This window comes from Schizophyllum commune (genome assembly GCF_000143185.2).
Source record: "Schizophyllum commune H4-8 unplaced genomic scaffold SCHCOscaffold_1, whole genome shotgun sequence".
NCBI lineage: Eukaryota > Fungi > Basidiomycota > Agaricomycetes > Agaricales > Schizophyllaceae > Schizophyllum > Schizophyllum commune.
Genome location: NW_026089538.1, coordinates 2,872,049 through 2,886,512, shown reverse-complemented (window position 1 = coordinate 2,886,512; position 14,464 = coordinate 2,872,049). Strand labels below are relative to the sequence as shown.

Here is a 14,464-nt window from a genome sequence, read left to right as displayed (position 1 = left end):
ACCTTCCAACAGATGATGAGAGTGTGAACCAATGGCAGTTTCCTATAGATTACCATGAAACTTAGCACGGGACGAGCTGAGGGATTTGCTATTTACGCGTCGAACCTACTATATCGCTCACTTGTAATCACCACATGCATTTCCCACAACAAGATAGAGCATGCGTACATATGCCTCATTTATACAAACTATACGATAGATATGTTCGCGCGAAGGTACACAGTAAGACTGTCCTCGAGGTAAGCCATCCATTCAATCGCCAAGGATGGCCTGCACGACGTTTTGCACACGCAATTGTCGTAGGTCGGTATACGTCTGCCACGAATCGTTAAGGATTGCAGTAGCCGGGTCGATGAAAGGAACATACCTGCCCACAACCAACAAACAGGATTGGCTGGCCCGTGATATAGGTCATCGATAATGCGGCGCCGACCTGTCCACGAAGGCATTTTAGTCTCGTCGACGGCGCAGCATTCCGACCTCGTGGGTGCCGCGAATTGATAACACACCTTATCGTCCACCGTATCCCACTTCGTCACCAACATGCCGTCGATCCCGCGCCCCACGCCAGACATGGAGGAGAAATCGCGCAGGGCGCGGTCAAACTTAGTGAGCTGGTCGACGGCCTCGTTGCCGACGAGCGCCTCGCCGACGAAGACGATCTTGTCTGGATTGTTGACGGCGACGAGCTTAGCGAGGGCGCGCATGAGGGGCTCGTTGTCTTGCATGCGGCCTGCGGTGTCGATGAGGACTACGTCGAAGTCGTTGTCTTTGGCTGGAGTGTGATATGAGCTTAGGATGCGAGAGTAAGGTACGATGTAGTCAGCCTACCATACTGGATCGCCTCCTTCCCGATAGCAGCCGCGTCCTTCCCATAGCCACGCTCGAACAGCTCTACGCGTCCTTTGCTATCTGCGGCTCCATTGACGCCCAGCATGCCGAGGTTGCGGACGTGCACGCGCAGTTGCTCTACAGCACCGCTTCGGAAGGTGTCGCATGCTGCGATGAGGACGCGCAGCCCGTTCTGAATGAGCCAGAAGCAGACCTTCGAAAGGTTGGTACTCTTGCCGACACCGTTGACCCCGACGAAAGCGATGGTGTAGGGTGCGCGGGCTGGAGCTGGTGCGCTCAGCTTTGTGCGGATAGAAAGCAGCATGTCGGTGGAGGTCTTCGGCGTCAGGATCTGGGTCAGTGACGACGAGAGCGCAGAGCGGACGGCAGCGTTCGTAGCTGCAAACCTGTTGAGTCGTGATAGAAGCCCCGCAGATACTGAACTGACTCTGGAACCCGCCAACTTTCTTCCCAACAAGGCTCTCGCCAACGCCTTCGCAAACCTTGTCCGCGATCTCCCTCGCGACATTCTTCTTCATCAAATGCTGCTTCATCGCCTCGAGAACGGGCTGCAGGTCCGCCGCCGTCAGCACCTTCCCGCCCGTGAAGCGCGCGAATAGTGATCCGAGCGCGCCCAGCGACCCGCCTGCTTTGTCGCCGTCCTTGCTGCCCAGCGCGCTCGCGATCGCCGCATCCGCATCGCGTGCGAATTCCCAGTCCTTGACCTCGTACATGCCATCGCGCGTGCGCGTGCCGAGCGACGCGGAGTCGACGAGCGCGCTGATATCAAGGGAGCTGGCGTCCGCAGCCTTCCCCGCGCCGCTGTAGTCCAGCTGCGCCATGTCGTCTTCGGTGACGGGCTGATCGCCCCATTTACGCTGCGTTTTCTTCGCTTTCGATTTCTTGGGGGTAGCCTCCGTACTGATGGTATTTCAGCACAACATAGCCAGGCAAATGATGTATGCGCACTCAGAGCTGGGTGCGCTTTCGCGTCCTCCAGCGCCTCCTCGGTGGCTCCCCCGACGCGCGCCTTTGCCGCGCAAGCGGTTTTTGAGCGCTTGCACATTTCGCGCGATTGCCTGGCCGTCCTCGGCGACCTCTATTTCGTGTGCAGGCTCGGTGCTGGAGTCCTCTGACGTGGCGCTGATGGTGGCTTCGAGGGGGACCGCTCGTGCTGGGGCACGCAGTCTGGACTTGCGGTCCTACACCAGGAATGTTAGGGATGTAAGGGGGGAGGGCGAGAGTGCATACCTTATCCTCAAATTCGCGCAGCACTTTGTCAAAGACTTGGTCCCATCCTGCAAAGACGCTGGCAAAGTCCCATGAGGCCGGTACTTCTGTGGGGTTCACGGCATGGAGGGATGCGACGAAAGTGGTTAGGAAGGGGCCGTAGAGCTTGACAAAAATGGCCTTGAGTGCCGTGAGGAGGTCTTCCACGTAGGTCAGTTGGAGTATGCGCTGATAAGCAACCTGGGGAACATCAGGGGGATGACTCGGGCAATACGCTGTACACGCACGACGAAAATGAGCTCAAGATCGTTTACGAGCGTCCATTTGACCGCGTAGCCATCCTTCTCGTATTTGTCCTCGCCTGTCCTTCCTTCAATGAGGGCGTCGCGCACAAGTGAATTTACGGGGGAAGCGGCGGACGTGGCTAGGGCTGACGCCTCCGGGGTAAAGGATCGAGACCAAAGCACAATCCCCCCTGAGATAGTTCAGTGCCAAGGGCTATTTAAAGAGGGGTGCGCGCACCCTTGTGGAATATAGAGCACAAATCCAACATCGCCGTCCTTGTCGAGTTGCTTTAGGCGCCCAAGGATCGCGTTCCTTGGTCCCAGCGACCCGTGTGGCGTCAAACCTTCACCGGCGCCACAAAATGCGGCGGCGTCGGGCCGGCTTGATCACCCTTCTTCCGTCCCCAGCCTCGACGGATGCTGAGCGCCTATTCTACCTCTCTCTAATACCCCCAAAATGCACAGGCAACGCAAGATTCCCGCGTTTGCAAAGCGCAGGCCGAGCCTTGTCACGACGAGGTCATCGTCGTCCGCGGCGAAGCTCAAGGTGCGCATTATCCGACTTTACGAGGACAATTGCAGACCGATATACAGGAAGACCCGTCGTCGCAGCTTGGCAAATGGGCTCGGCCATCGCAGTCCACAGCAGTCCCCCAGGGATGGTCTCGACCATCTCAGGGTGCAGGATGGGGCCGACCAGCTCCCACACAGGGTGCGGGACAGGCGCAGCGGTGGCCAACGGCAGGTCCCGGGCAAGCTCAGCTGGGGAAATGGGAGAAGCCCCAGGCAGATATGCACAGGACATCGCAGCCAAACCAGAACGGAAGGTCCCGCCAGACTTCAGGAGGGTGGAATACGATCAAGCGTACACCCGCCAGTCAACCTCGTGCTTCAACTTCCAATGAGGAGGCGTCCCGCTCTCAATCCCAGGACCGGGCGGCAGCTCCTGGATGGTCTACGAGACAGTCACAGAACGATCGCATCTCCAGAGATCAGCCAGTGCAGATGCCTCGGGATGAGGGGTGGTCCAGAATCCGCAGAGACCAGACTCGGGACGAACCGCCGCATACGACACAGGCCAAATCGACGACGGAGAGCAGCGTTCCCAGGGCAGCGCAAGCAACTCAGCGGACACAATCCTCCGCGACCTTACCGTCGGAAAGCGCAGACGCCACATCCGACGTCGATGTCGCTGAACTTGAGGCCGAGCAAAGGAGCGCGCCCGCCAGCGCCGAACCTATCCCCATTATCGACGTCGATGAAGACGCCTTTTCCGCTACGCACAGCCGACACAGGAAAGGCCACAAGGGCCGTGGGTCTCTCCTTGCACAGCTTGAGCGCGAGGAGAATGAGCGTCCAGCGGGCCGGACACGCTCGCAGCAGCAACAGCAAAAACTCGAGCTCAAGCGTGCCATGCGCAAAGCCGTAGTCGAGAAGCGCGTGTCTCCGGACGTATACATCCCCAGCTCCATCTCTGTCGGTCGTCTGGCGACCTTACTACACGCTCGTTTAGGTGCGTTGACAACTAATTGTCTTTCGACTGTGAGGCTAACGCACATTGCAGACGACCTCGTTCGCGTAATGAGAGAAGCGGGCATGGCCGAGGAAGCCAAGTATGACCATGGTATGCAACGCACTTTTGCAATGAGACCTCGTTTAATCCCTCGCATAGTGCTCACGTCCGAGTACGCTGCTCTCATCGCTCAGGAATACGGCCGGAACCCGATTGTCAACGATGAGGCCGCCTTTGACATCTATCCTCCGTTAGTATTCTCGACTCGCTCAAGCGATTCATATATTCATGAACTCCCAGCCCCCCTCATCCCGAGCCGCATACTCTGCCGACTCGCCCACCTGTGGTCACAATCATGGGTCACGTCGACCACGGCAAGACCACCTTACTGGACACCCTCCGCTCCTCCTCTGTCGCCAAAGGGGAGGCGGGTGGTATCACGCAGCATATCGGTGCCTTTTCCGTCCCCGTTCCCCACGCGATGCGCAACTCGGAGTCGGGCCCGAAGACGATTACCTTCCTCGATACACCTGGCCATGCTGCCTTCAGCGCGATGCGCGCTCGTGGCGCGCAGGTGACGGATATTGTTGTCCTGGTGGTCGCTGCAGACGATGGGATTATGCCGCAAACGCGGGAAGTTCTGGACCTTGTCAAGCGGGATAGCAATGTCAACCTCGTCGTCGCGATTAACAAGTGCGACAAGCCTGAGGCTGACGTCGTGAGTTTTGCGCATAATTCTCAGCATTGACCCAGTGTGCTTACTGTTATGCAGGACAGGGTCCAAAAACAGTTGATGGAGGTCGGCATCCAGCTCGAGTCCATGGGCGGCGACATTCCTTCTGTGGAAGTGTCAGGCCTCACTGGCAAGGGCTTGCCTGATCTTGTCGACACGCTCTCCGCTATCGCTGAGGTCAAGGACATCCGTGCCGAGGATGACGGTCCCGTCCAAGGCTACGTTCTTGAGTCGCGCATGCAGAAAGGCCTTGGGTTAGTGCTGTGCACACATGTTATTCGGCATGGTACTGACCGAACTTCTAGAGCTACGGCAACCGTCCTCGTCCTACGCGGCTGCCTCAAGCCTGGTGCTCTCGTGATTTGCGGTACTCACCAGGCCAAGGTCCGCCTCATGCAGGACGACGCTGGCAAACCGGTCAAATCCGCCGGACCTGGTAGCGCCGTTGTCGTCACTGGCTGGAAGTCCCTGCCATCGGCTGGCGAGGAGGTCGTCCAGGCCAACTCCGAGTCCGAGATCAAGCGCGCCATCGCAAATCGCGAGCGACAGGCCGACATTGAGTCCGCGCTCGCCGACGTCGAGGTGATCAACGCGGCCAGGCGCGCGGAGCGCGAGCGACGAGCCGTGGAGGCTGATCTGGATGACGATGCTATTCGTGCGCTTGAGCGCGAGCGTGCGAGGGAGGAAGATGGGCAGAAGACGCTGCGGTTGATTATCAAGGCCGACGTCAGCGGGAGTGCGGAGGCGGTGGCCGGCGCGCTGGTTGGCATCGGCAACGACAAGGCGGCGACGAAGATCATCGCGTCGGAGGTAGGCGAGGTGTCCGAGTCTGACGTGACGCGTGCCAAAATCTCTGGTGGTATGCAGACCTTCTTTTGAGAGCCTACACAATCCTGACCCTCTTCTTAGCCGCTGTCGTTGCGTTCAACGTCAAGACGCCGCGCCCCATCCAGATGCTGGCTGATCGTGAGGGCGTGCCCATCATCTCCTCGCCCATCATCTACCGCTTGATGGAGGATGTGCGCGGTCGGGTCATCGACCTGCTACCCAAGATCATCGAGACCCGCGTCATCGGCGAGGCGAACGTCGTCCAGCTCTTTGACATTTCCATGAAGGGCAAGGTCACCAAGAAGATTGCTGGCTGCCGTGTCTCGAACGGAGTCCTGCAGAAGGACAAGTTGCTGCGCGTCATTCGGAACGGGTCGACCGTTTACGAAGAGGGTGCGTTGACATGTCGCTGCCGTTGGTGTAGCACGAAGGGGCTGATTGTCTTCGCAGGTTCACTCGACACCATGCGCCACCACAAGAGCGATGTCATGGAGGTCCGCAAGGGCATTGAGTGCGGCCTCAACATCAGCGGCTACGACGACCTCCGCGAGGGCGACATGATCCAGATGTTTGAGCGCGTCGAGAAGCCCGGTATCCTCTAGACCCACCACCACTACTCACTACTTATATGATTGTGTATACGGACGACATCGAAGTATGCTAATTAATAGATGGGAGGATACAACAACACCAGTATCCCCACTCGACGGATTCACCGCCGCCCGGCGAGAGTGACACTGCCCAAAGCACCCGCAAGATTATCGACATGTCCTTCTCTCTATGTGACTATGGTCTTTGCGCCGACGGTGCCAGTGCGACCGCCGACACCGAAGGTGTACTGGATGTTGCCGAGGTCGCGATCCGTCTTTTCGAGGAGTGTCCAACTTCGACCATCCGCTTTCTGCAGGCAGAGTTCGACCTGGCGAAGGATGAGTGTCGCAATAGCCGGGTAAGTGCATGCCAACAGATCCTGACCTTCGTCCCGAAGAACTGTATGGTTGACTTGTCGTCGGCTATGGGACCAAAGAGGTCCAGAGTGCGAGTGAACCGCTTGGAATTTGGCAAGATCAAGTCGATATGCACCTATTCCTTGTTAAGTAAAAAATCGCAACATTTGAAGCAAAGGCATGCCACACCTTCTCGGGCTCAAACTTGACGCTGCTTTTGTCTTTGTCTGCTTTCTTGCCGAAGACGGAGACGTAGACCTTGTCGGCCGTCTGGTAATGGTCGACTCGGCAATCCGTCTGTTCTTCTACGGGCTAGAAGGCACCCTCAGTGACCCAAATCCCGTTTCATGTTCTCGAGAAGCACTCACTGCAGACGGGTCCTTTTTGGGAACAAAGACATGTCGACCCTTCTTGCATCCCTCTATCTTGAGAAATTCGTCGAACTCAAGGACGCGGCGTTTGCAGCACAGGTAGCCCTGGAACGCGCCTGCCGTCAGACGCGTGCACGGGGCAGGTTCGAGTTCACAACACACACCTTGCTGCCTTCATGGAAGATGGGCTGTGAGACGTGTCAGACGATGAACGCATATGCTCAAGAGTGCGCCAGACATACGACGCCAGGGTGGTAGGTGCATATGGTGCCCTCGCCGTCGCCTTGCCGGTTCACTTCATCGCTCACAAAGACGGTGTTGCAGCCCTTATGTCTGCACACTGTCCCGGAAGGAACGGGGGCGCTGAGATCGTCTTCTTCCTCGACGACTGGTGCAGGCGCGGGCTTCTTGGCAGGTGCCGCTGTTTGTGCAGGTGGTGGGGGAAGTGATGTGGGGGCTGGAGCCGGCGCTGCTGCTGGAGGTGGGGTAGACTGCGGGGCCTCTTCGGTGGCGTCTGGTGCCTTCGCGGGAGGTGCTTGCGCCTCTGTCGTGTGCTGATCGACCTGCGTACATCCCTGGCGCGGACTTCAATATACGCGTCTGTAATAGTCGGGCACAGGGACGTACCGGTATTTTCATGAATTCGTCAAAGTCGAGCACGGGCTTGTACACATCGGAGCAGCAAGACCACGACTTGAGACCTTCATGGAAGACCTGGAGCGCGCTGAGTACCGTGCATCGACGCGATCGGCGCGTGCTGGTCGCCTACCGGTGCGCCCGGATGGTAAACGCATGGGCCACTGTCGTCCTGCGTGAGCTCCTTGCCACAACCTTTACGTGTGCACCGAGACATTTTCCAGCTCTTCTTCGCGAGTTATCGTCGAGGGGAAGAACAAGAGCAGGGCAATCAAGGCAGCAAAAGTACAATGGAATCTAGTAGAAAGCGCTCGGCGCTTACGTCACCGTGATGAGCATTTTTGTGGCGTGCACGCCCACTTACGCCGTCTGGCGCCCACAAGTTGAAGTTCGGTCGGCGACACGAATTTAGGCAAGCGCCGACGGTTGCAAAAATCCGACTCCGTCGTCATTGTAGACGATGCACGCCAGCGACTCGACTACGAGATCGAGGGTGTTCATCGCTGGTAGTGACTGTACAGCAAACCCAGCGAGCTTTGGGACTCTGCATGCCACAAATGAGCCCAGAGAGTAACTTCCATACGGATCTTGAACGCGTACCTTCATACTTCAGGCTGCGCCTTAGGGTGGTGCTAGTACATTACTTCGGCTTGGGGCATTGACGATCGTAGCCCAGTAAATTATCTTGAGCTTGAAAGTCAGGCGACCCGATCGCTGGCTGGTAGCGATGCATCCCTGGGCCGCAAGGACACCCACTTCAGGTCGGGAAGGGGGTGAAAATGAATGATTTCCGAATTCGAGAAAGGGATGTATGGCTGTGCGATCGACTCGCAGGAAGGGTGCGCGACTTCTCATGAGACGAGAGCCGAATCCTCGCCACTCGCTCTCCTTGTCTGACCTGCTCAGTCGCATGCGCAACCCGATGCCCTGGTCCGCAGCTGCGTGCAGGCGAGGACTAGGAACGAGGGTATCTTCGTCCGCGCTCGCTCGACAGTATGACTGCGATGCCAGCCTTACCTCCCAGGTTGAAATTTCTGAGCCCAATCGCTGCCTTCGCAGGCAATTTGCGCGCGCGATGAGAGCAGATGGGCGCCTTTTGCGAATCTAGCGCCAGCGCATGTTCGACAATGTGCTTCCGATACACGACTTCGCATACACGCGTACGTACCCATCTGACTGCCTCGTACCTGGGAGAGCGCCTCGAGTGCTTCGCAAGAGCCAAGGACCTGTTCCACGCAGCTGCAAGAATGACGAGAAGGATGGGACCGGGCATCTTCCACGTAATCAGATACCGAACAAATCCGGATGCTCGTCGGCAAAATCGGGCCAGTAGGCGAGCATCAGCGAGCGGCAAGCGTCGCGGGTTCATCGGCAGCGAGGAGACCATGGCAGTGACAAACATTAGAGGGTCTATAGCAATGTATACAGAGCATAACTTAACTATGTATTGGATGCGGTCGTCTAAGTTGCGCCAAGGCCCGGTCCGTATATCTCCCAAACGAGAAATCCGACGCCCCAGGGCCCTAGGCGGCCGATCGCCCGTAGACCCCTCTGTAAGCGTTGTACGCCTCGAGGGGCGGGAGTATGTTCGACAGACGGCGGACGCATGAAGAAATGGATGATGCCCTCCTTGCGGACTTTCCGTAGGATGACGCGCGAGGGGGAATGGTCGGAGCCCTTGTCGAAGCGATCGCGGAGTACTAGGCGTCGAGCGACGTCAAAGGGTCGCGAAACCATTTCGTATGCAAGCCCAGCAATCACCTGCGATTCAGCGCGGGAAAATGAACCGTTGAGCATTAATCTATAATAAATATGAGGGGACTCGGCCACTCACCCCTCCAGTAACCAACGTCACCTAAGTGTAGACTTTAGTATATGCAAATGTCTTTCACTGCAGATAACTTACAGCATGGACGGTGCGGGACAGGTTGTGCTCGATCTTGGTTTTCGCGTCGTCATTAGCGTACCCGCGGTAGGCGCGTGGCGCCCAAGCCGCAGTCCATGTAGATACACGTCGTGTAATCTCGAAGATGGCGAAAAAGACGCCGTATCCTGGGAAAGAACGTCAAGGGTCTGGAGCAAGATGAGGCAGTCGGGGAGGCGCCTACCGCATATGTCCTTCGCGCAGCCCCAGCCCCAACCGTCCCAGCCTCGCCCAGCCATCTCTCCAACTTCCCTCATCCAGGTGCGTACTTCTCGTGCTTCTTCGATCTCTCTCGCCTTAGATGTGACTGGCGCGGCCCGTGTGCTTCGGAACACTTCTTTCCATGCATAGGACCAACTGTGACCGTCGAGCTTACCACCTTCGAGTACCATACGTACATTCTCCGCCGGGGCAGCGACCAGTGCTTGCGCGCCGCCAGCAACGGCGCCCGATATAGCTGCCGTGAGTGTGGGATGGTGGCCAATGTATGGATCGAGGGAGGAGGATGTCTCTGCGTAAACCGTCCATAGAACTGACCCCAGAAGAGCATTGACCATGATTGGGGGGACGAAATGCTTGGGAATCACCATGAACTTGAGGGATGTTCAGTAACTTGGGTTTAATGAAGGATGAACAGGGGGCACATACACCATGATCCTTCACGAGGCTGCGTATGAACTCGGGGGAGACTGTGGCGCCCGATTGTCGGGCAACAGAGCGTAAGGATAGCCATCCGCTCACTTGCTACGAGTCAGTGGGGGAGTGAGAAGATGAGGTGTGGCTACTCACCTTTCGATGGCCGGAAGAGGCGCACGGGGCGCGAGAAATACAGCGCGAATGTCCTCGTCGCTGTGCGCGCCAGAGCCGCCTGCAAGCTTGCATAGGTGTCCTTGGTCTCGGGGTCATCGTTGTCGTCGTTGCTGCTGCCCGCTCTGCCGGTCAGAGGGAGCGCGGCCGTGGACATGCCATATGAGTTCGAGCCAAGTTGTGAAGACGCGCAGATCGTTGGCACAGACGCCGGAGGAGCGCGTTTTTGGAAATAGCCGCTCCGGGACCGCCGGCGCCCCTTGGCGCCCTCAAGAGCAAATAAAGGCAAGCAACGCCATGAAGCGTCTGCCCGTGACTCATTTCAAACTTCCACCGCCTCGACCGCCTCGTTGTCTTTCGTCCTCGGCATCTACTGGGCTTCTCCCGTCACCCTGTCTTTCTTTCCGGACTTCCGAGCCGCACGGCAGGAATTTCATCTCGATCCAAACGCCTCCATCTTCCTCTCACCGAACAGCCTGAGGACAGGCCTCCCATTTCGGATTAACCTCTGGCCGGCGACCCTGGACGACCGAAGGAACTCCCTTGTTTTCATGTAATCTGTCTTCCCCCTCTCCGGATATCGCAAAGGAGCCTGTTCGCCCTTCCGCCCATCAATCTGGGGACGCTAGGACGACATCCGTTCACCCTGTTCTTTTCAGTTCTCTCTCACGCTCGACAACCATTCGTCTGATGTTGCTCTGTGGCGCAGCTTCGTCAGACATGGGTACTCTGCGCATATAGCGGCCGCGGCCAGCCCCGCCAGTGACCTTCTTTTGTCAACAAGACGAGGGGCGGCCCTCGGTCGTTATTCTTCCGAAATGAACATACGAAGCACTTCCTTCTACTCAAAGTCAAGGCGAACCCGAGAGGCACCTACCATCCGCGAGTTTGGCGGGACCGGAATATTCGGTGCCCTTCTTCACTTCGTATACACGCGCTTCTCGGTCTGAAGGCACTCGTATTCGTAGAGTAGAGGGTACAGATGCGACCAAGATGGGTCGAGACTCGTATGTACGTGTCCCTGACGCGCAAGAGATGTAGCACATGTAGTCCGAATGCGACGTGTGTGTTCCAGTATCGCTACAAAATCCAAGAGTGATGTCCTATGTACAAAGTCCCAAGGGATCCAAGAAGTGAGATGATACAGCGGTCGGGAGGGTAACGATACATTAAAAGTTCGGTATCAGTGTAGGATGATGGTATAGTGGGTCGTGAATGAATGGGAGTGAAGGACTCGGTCGGCGAACGACTCAAGACCAGTTGACTTTCGTGACGGTGTCGGCCCTGCACGAATCACGTGAATAAAGAGCGACGCGGTAAGCTGATATTGGACTTACGGCAAGCTGACTCTGCCGCCGGAGTCGCGTTGGATAACCAAGAGCTGGGTGCCCTTTGAATACTTAGGTTGAGTACTTCGTCTTCGTCAAAGGGGAAGGCACGTACATCTGCAAGACGCTCTATGGCGACGACCGTACCGAACACGGTGCGTGACGCGCCGTCCCAGTACCAGACTCTGTCGTTAACCTGTGGCAGACCGTGAGTCAGCTGGAAAGCATGTAGGCGAGGCGAAGGAGCATACGCGGAAGGGATTCATAGCCAAATACGCGTCTACTGCGAAGTACAGTGAGATGGGTTGGGGAATGATGACCTACAGCGACGATGGGCCCGTCCTTATATACGTGAGTGCAGCATGTCGGACTACGCCTCCACGAAAACAGGGTAGCTTGACCCCTACGGCTGTGGGTCGGCGATAGCGCAGGAGACGCACCTGTAGAAGGGTATCGAGAAGTCCTTAATGGTCAGCCCTCACTGCCGAACGCATTTCGCAAGAATAGCCCGATCGTCGGTGGGTGAATGACACATTTATTAGACAGAGTTAAGTACTGTGCGCGCGATGCCCATGGCAGGAAAGCGAGACATGGTATCGAGATCTCTTGCTCGATCGTGGGAGTTCAGGAGAGAAGAGGGCAGTTGAATAATGAGGGTGGGAGAACACTAAGGATCGAGCGCAAACGAGGACGTAAGGTGAGGGACTGGGGCCGAGGCCACGCGGAGCAAGCAAAAGGTCAACCAAGACGCGTCGTTGAAGACCAGCGCGTTTTTGATGGGCGCAGCAGCCTCACGATTGATGGGGCTCAAGGCGAGCGAAGCGAGCGCAAGGGTGCGTCAGTCGGTGTGTTTCCGCTCCAGGGTCTTGCATCAGAGAAGCCTCGAGTCCCTGCTGCAGTCAGGTCGGGTGCGAGGGGTGTGCGGGCGTAAAACGCGTGTGCGCGAGCAGCCGGCGGTACTCATAATTAAAAGCGCACGTGACTGGTTGATATCCGAGCCGAGGGCGATATTGTGGCGTCGGCGTTCAAAACAGTGCCCAACCTGGACCTCCATCATGTCTGTCGTCCTCGTAACAGGCTCCTACGACCATGACATCCGATTCTGGGAAGCCTGGAGCGGGATTTGCTCGCGAACGATTTCTCGCACTGGGGAGACCGGCGTAAGGCCCATCGTCATGCTGTGGACGCTGCTTTCTCATCGCGGCTTCAGCAAGTGAATCGCCTAGCCATCTCACCAGAGTAAGTGCCACAATAAAGCTGTGCGTTCTCACATTTATTCTTCTAGCAAGCGCCTTTTGGCGGCGGCCATTCATAAGAAAGTAAACATCTACGAGATCAATAGCGCGTCGAACGAACCGGTGAGTCATAGACCCTCATATCACCGCTAAATGAGCACCCTTAACACTGCTTCCAATAGCGCGCTACGTTCGAAGGCCATTCTATGAACGTGACGTCGCTATGCTTCCACAGCGAGGGAAGATGGCTCGTCACCGGCAGCGAGGACGGCACTATCAAAATATGGGACCTACGGTCAGTCTGCATAGCGCGCTACACGCCATGACACCGGTCTCACAGCTTCTCTTTCCCACACATAGAACCTCCCAAGTCCATCGGGTCTACGTAAACGGCGCTCCTGGTAAACCCGTGGCCTTTGTTCTGTGTATGGGAGGCATGAGCTCATCTATCCCCAGTAAACGACGTCTGCGTGCATCCAAACCAAGGCGAGCTCATCTTCTGCGATCAAGCAGGGAGCGTCAAGCAGTGGGATCTTGCCGAGCAAGTGTGCTCGCATGAATTGGTAGGCAAGGAATGGTGTGCGCACCGTACTCATGTCTGACCGAGATCGGCGGCCCCAGACCCCGGCAGGCGACATCCCGATCCGTTCAGTGACCCTGGCCTCGGATGGATCGCTGTTGGTGGCCGGCAATAATAAGGCACGCTTCTTTCTCTCGGATATTGCCGCGTTACTGACCGACGCGCTTGTAGGGACGCTGCTATGTTTGGAAGGTCAACGACGATCAACGACTGGCGCGCTTTCAGCCGGTGACGAAGTTCGTGGCGCACAACAAGTACCTCACGAAGTGCCTGTTGAGTCCAGATGCGAAGTGCGCGGGTCTTCGTCTTCTGTCTTCCCCTTCGCTGACTTCGGACGTGGCCAGGTTTCTCGCGACGTGCTCAGCCGACACGACGGTGAAGGTCTGGTCCATCTCACCAAGTTACGAATTCCGACAGGAGAAGGTGCTCGTAGGACATCAACGCTGGGTGTGGGATTGTGCGTTCAGCGCGGACTCTGCATATCTGGTGACGGGTGCGCGCCTCCGACACGCTCCTCACCACCCTATGACGTTGACGACCTCTCCTTCGAAACAGCGTCCTCTGATCATACTGCGCGTCTGTGGGAAATGGCGTCAGGAAAGACCGTACGCCAGTACAATGGCCACCACAAAGGCGAGTCTCATCTTACTCTGATAGGTAACTTTAGCTGACAGGACCCTTTAGCGGCGGTTTGTTGCGCTTTACACGATGGAGCGAGCTAAGAAACTTGTCTGCGTCAAAGTATCTCTTCCTCATACCCTTGTACTACATCCACCGCCCGTTTGCGCTATACAAACGGATTACCAGGGCTCACCCTCGGCATAGAGAACTTTCCCGGGCCCGCGCAGATTCACACCTAACCAGACCGGCGGCGGCGTCGAGCACCCCCACGCTGACTATTGAGACCTAGCAGCAGTTAGCGCGCCTCGTGCGACGCAGTTTAGCGAATCGTCATCGTTCGCACGCAGCGTCGAGGGCGTCGGCGCTCCCTGATGCGAGCCGGCGGATACGTGGACGCCCTCAACGTTGGCTAGGACACCCGAGCGACATCTGGGGTGCGTTTGGAAGTTTGCACGCTGCATCTACGTCCTGCGCACGCATGCGGGTGTCGCAGATCCGCGAGATGGCTCACCTTCGTTCTTCCAGTGCCCCGAATATCAGCCACACCTTCCTTCGTCGTGCGCATACCCATGCGGTAGGCCGTAAATCGTCCGAGA

The 14,464-nt window shown here is 57.2% G+C and overlaps 8 protein-coding genes across 8 annotated transcripts; 2 read left to right on the top strand and 6 right to left on the bottom strand.

The window, feature by feature from the left end:
- Positions 1 to 98: 98 nt before the first annotated feature.
- On the bottom strand, positions 99 to 2,641 carry SCHCODRAFT_02607343 (P-loop containing nucleoside triphosphate hydrolase protein). The gene is made up of 9 exons (XM_003035778.2): positions 2,584 to 2,641; positions 2,349 to 2,536; positions 2,083 to 2,301; positions 1,801 to 2,033; positions 1,280 to 1,752; positions 832 to 1,230; positions 510 to 775; positions 368 to 433; positions 99 to 315 (listed from the first exon to the last, which is right to left on the bottom strand). The coding sequence occupies exons 1-9, from the start codon at positions 2,612 to 2,614 to the stop codon at positions 253 to 255; spliced, it is 1,938 nt and encodes a 645-aa protein (XP_003035824.1). The 5' UTR covers positions 2,615 to 2,641; the 3' UTR covers positions 99 to 252.
- A 154-nt stretch (positions 2,642 to 2,795) lies between these two features.
- Positions 2,796 to 3,650, bottom strand: SCHCODRAFT_01037513 (uncharacterized protein). Its single transcript, XM_050340894.1, has 2 exons — positions 2,938 to 3,650; positions 2,796 to 2,890 (listed from the first exon to the last, which is right to left on the bottom strand). The coding sequence occupies exons 1-2, from the start codon at positions 3,148 to 3,150 to the stop codon at positions 2,888 to 2,890; spliced, it is 216 nt and encodes a 71-aa protein (XP_050203005.1). The 5' UTR covers positions 3,151 to 3,650; the 3' UTR covers positions 2,796 to 2,887.
- A 276-nt stretch (positions 3,651 to 3,926) lies between these two features.
- SCHCODRAFT_02481435 (initiation factor 2) lies at positions 3,927 to 6,021 on the top strand (the record flags this gene model as incomplete). Its single annotated transcript, XM_003034954.2, has 7 exons — positions 3,927 to 3,969; positions 4,018 to 4,108; positions 4,159 to 4,576; positions 4,631 to 4,845; positions 4,897 to 5,450; positions 5,501 to 5,812; positions 5,870 to 6,021. 7 exons carry the CDS (start codon positions 3,927 to 3,929, stop codon positions 6,019 to 6,021), a joined length of 1,785 nt encoding a protein of 594 aa, XP_003035000.1.
- Positions 6,022 to 6,197: 176 nt separating this feature from the next.
- SCHCODRAFT_02525889 (chord-domain-containing protein) lies at positions 6,198 to 7,590 on the bottom strand (the record flags this gene model as incomplete). Its single annotated transcript, XM_003035779.2, has 8 exons — positions 6,198 to 6,338; positions 6,395 to 6,502; positions 6,556 to 6,678; positions 6,735 to 6,842; positions 6,902 to 6,925; positions 6,980 to 7,300; positions 7,365 to 7,451; positions 7,507 to 7,590. The coding sequence occupies 8 exons, from the start codon at positions 7,588 to 7,590 to the stop codon at positions 6,198 to 6,200; spliced, it is 996 nt and encodes a 331-aa protein (XP_003035825.1).
- Positions 7,591 to 7,809: 219 nt separating this feature from the next.
- SCHCODRAFT_01267931 (uncharacterized protein) lies at positions 7,810 to 8,353 on the bottom strand. The gene is made up of 2 exons (XM_050341351.1): positions 7,974 to 8,353; positions 7,810 to 7,917 (listed from the first exon to the last, which is right to left on the bottom strand). The coding sequence occupies exon 1, from the start codon at positions 8,283 to 8,285 to the stop codon at positions 7,995 to 7,997; it is 291 nt and encodes a 96-aa protein (XP_050203004.1). The 5' UTR covers positions 8,286 to 8,353; the 3' UTR covers positions 7,810 to 7,917; positions 7,974 to 7,994.
- Positions 8,354 to 8,453: 100 nt separating this feature from the next.
- On the bottom strand, positions 8,454 to 10,318 carry SCHCODRAFT_02525886 (uncharacterized protein). Its single transcript, XM_050343510.1, has 6 exons — positions 10,087 to 10,318; positions 9,946 to 10,037; positions 9,482 to 9,890; positions 9,280 to 9,425; positions 9,208 to 9,228; positions 8,454 to 9,134 (listed from the first exon to the last, which is right to left on the bottom strand). Exons 1-6 carry the CDS (start codon positions 10,259 to 10,261, stop codon positions 8,835 to 8,837), a joined length of 1,143 nt encoding a protein of 380 aa, XP_050203003.1. The 5' UTR covers positions 10,262 to 10,318; the 3' UTR covers positions 8,454 to 8,834.
- Positions 10,319 to 11,252: 934 nt separating this feature from the next.
- Positions 11,253 to 11,828, bottom strand: SCHCODRAFT_02031554 (uncharacterized protein). Its single transcript, XM_050341566.1, has 4 exons — positions 11,684 to 11,828; positions 11,548 to 11,628; positions 11,442 to 11,494; positions 11,253 to 11,388 (listed from the first exon to the last, which is right to left on the bottom strand). The coding sequence occupies exons 1-4, from the start codon at positions 11,696 to 11,698 to the stop codon at positions 11,355 to 11,357; spliced, it is 183 nt and encodes a 60-aa protein (XP_050203002.1). The 5' UTR covers positions 11,699 to 11,828; the 3' UTR covers positions 11,253 to 11,354.
- A 632-nt stretch (positions 11,829 to 12,460) lies between these two features.
- On the top strand, positions 12,461 to 14,239 carry SCHCODRAFT_02031410 (WD40 repeat-like protein). Its single transcript, XM_003034955.2, has 11 exons — positions 12,461 to 12,592; positions 12,643 to 12,671; positions 12,718 to 12,790; positions 12,850 to 12,962; positions 13,028 to 13,068; positions 13,124 to 13,230; positions 13,289 to 13,366; positions 13,419 to 13,537; positions 13,592 to 13,740; positions 13,803 to 13,880; positions 13,932 to 14,239. Exons 1-11 carry the CDS (start codon positions 12,488 to 12,490, stop codon positions 13,967 to 13,969), a joined length of 930 nt encoding a protein of 309 aa, XP_003035001.1. The 5' UTR covers positions 12,461 to 12,487; the 3' UTR covers positions 13,970 to 14,239.
- Positions 14,240 to 14,464: the final 225 nt, after the last annotated feature.

What these genes read in the sequence shown, in the direction of transcription:
- SCHCODRAFT_02607343 (XM_003035778.2), bottom strand. Translation starts at nt 2,614, where the DNA reads ATGTTGGATTTGTGCTCTATATTCCACAAGG. An exon ending in GTGCTCTATATTCCACAAGG is followed by an intron (nt 2,537 to 2,583) that starts GTGCGCGCACCC and finishes GAACTATCTCAG; the next exon opens with GGGGGATTGTGCTTTGGTCT. An exon ending in GGGATACGGTGGACGATAAG is followed by an intron (nt 434 to 509) that starts GTGTGTTATCAA and finishes CTTCGTGGACAG; the next exon opens with GTCGGCGCCGCATTATCGAT.
- SCHCODRAFT_01037513 (XM_050340894.1), bottom strand. Translation starts at nt 3,150, where the DNA reads ATGTCCTGTGCATATCTGCCTGGGGCTTCTCCCATTTCCCCAGCTGAG.
- SCHCODRAFT_01267931 (XM_050341351.1), bottom strand. Translation starts at nt 8,285, where the DNA reads ATGCGACTGAGCAGGTCAGACAAGGAGAGCGAGTGGCGAGGATTCGGC.
- SCHCODRAFT_02525886 (XM_050343510.1), bottom strand. Translation starts at nt 10,261, where the DNA reads ATGTCCACGGCCGCGCTCCCTCTGACCGGCAGAGCGGGCAGCAGCAAC. An exon ending in GCCTCGTGAAGGATCATGGT is followed by an intron (nt 9,891 to 9,945) that starts GTATGTGCCCCC and finishes ACATCCCTCAAG; the next exon opens with TTCATGGTGATTCCCAAGCA. An exon ending in CTGCGCGAAGGACATATGCG is followed by an intron (nt 9,426 to 9,481) that starts GTAGGCGCCTCC and finishes GTTCTTTCCCAG; the next exon opens with GATACGGCGTCTTTTTCGCC.
- SCHCODRAFT_02031554 (XM_050341566.1), bottom strand. An exon ending in CCATAGAGCGTCTTGCAGAT is followed by an intron (nt 11,495 to 11,547) that starts GTACGTGCCTTC and finishes AAGTATTCAAAG; the next exon opens with GGCACCCAGCTCTTGGTTAT. An exon ending in GGCGGCAGAGTCAGCTTGCC is followed by an intron (nt 11,389 to 11,441) that starts GTAAGTCCAATA and finishes TGATTCGTGCAG; the next exon opens with GGCCGACACCGTCACGAAAG.
- SCHCODRAFT_02031410 (XM_003034955.2), top strand. Translation starts at nt 12,488, where the DNA reads ATGTCTGTCGTCCTCGTAACAGGCTCCTACGACCATGACATCCGATTC. An exon ending in AAGTGTGCTCGCATGAATTG is followed by an intron (nt 13,231 to 13,288) that starts GTAGGCAAGGAA and finishes CGGCGGCCCCAG; the next exon opens with ACCCCGGCAGGCGACATCCC. An exon ending in CTCTGCATATCTGGTGACGG is followed by an intron (nt 13,741 to 13,802) that starts GTGCGCGCCTCC and finishes CCTTCGAAACAG; the next exon opens with CGTCCTCTGATCATACTGCG.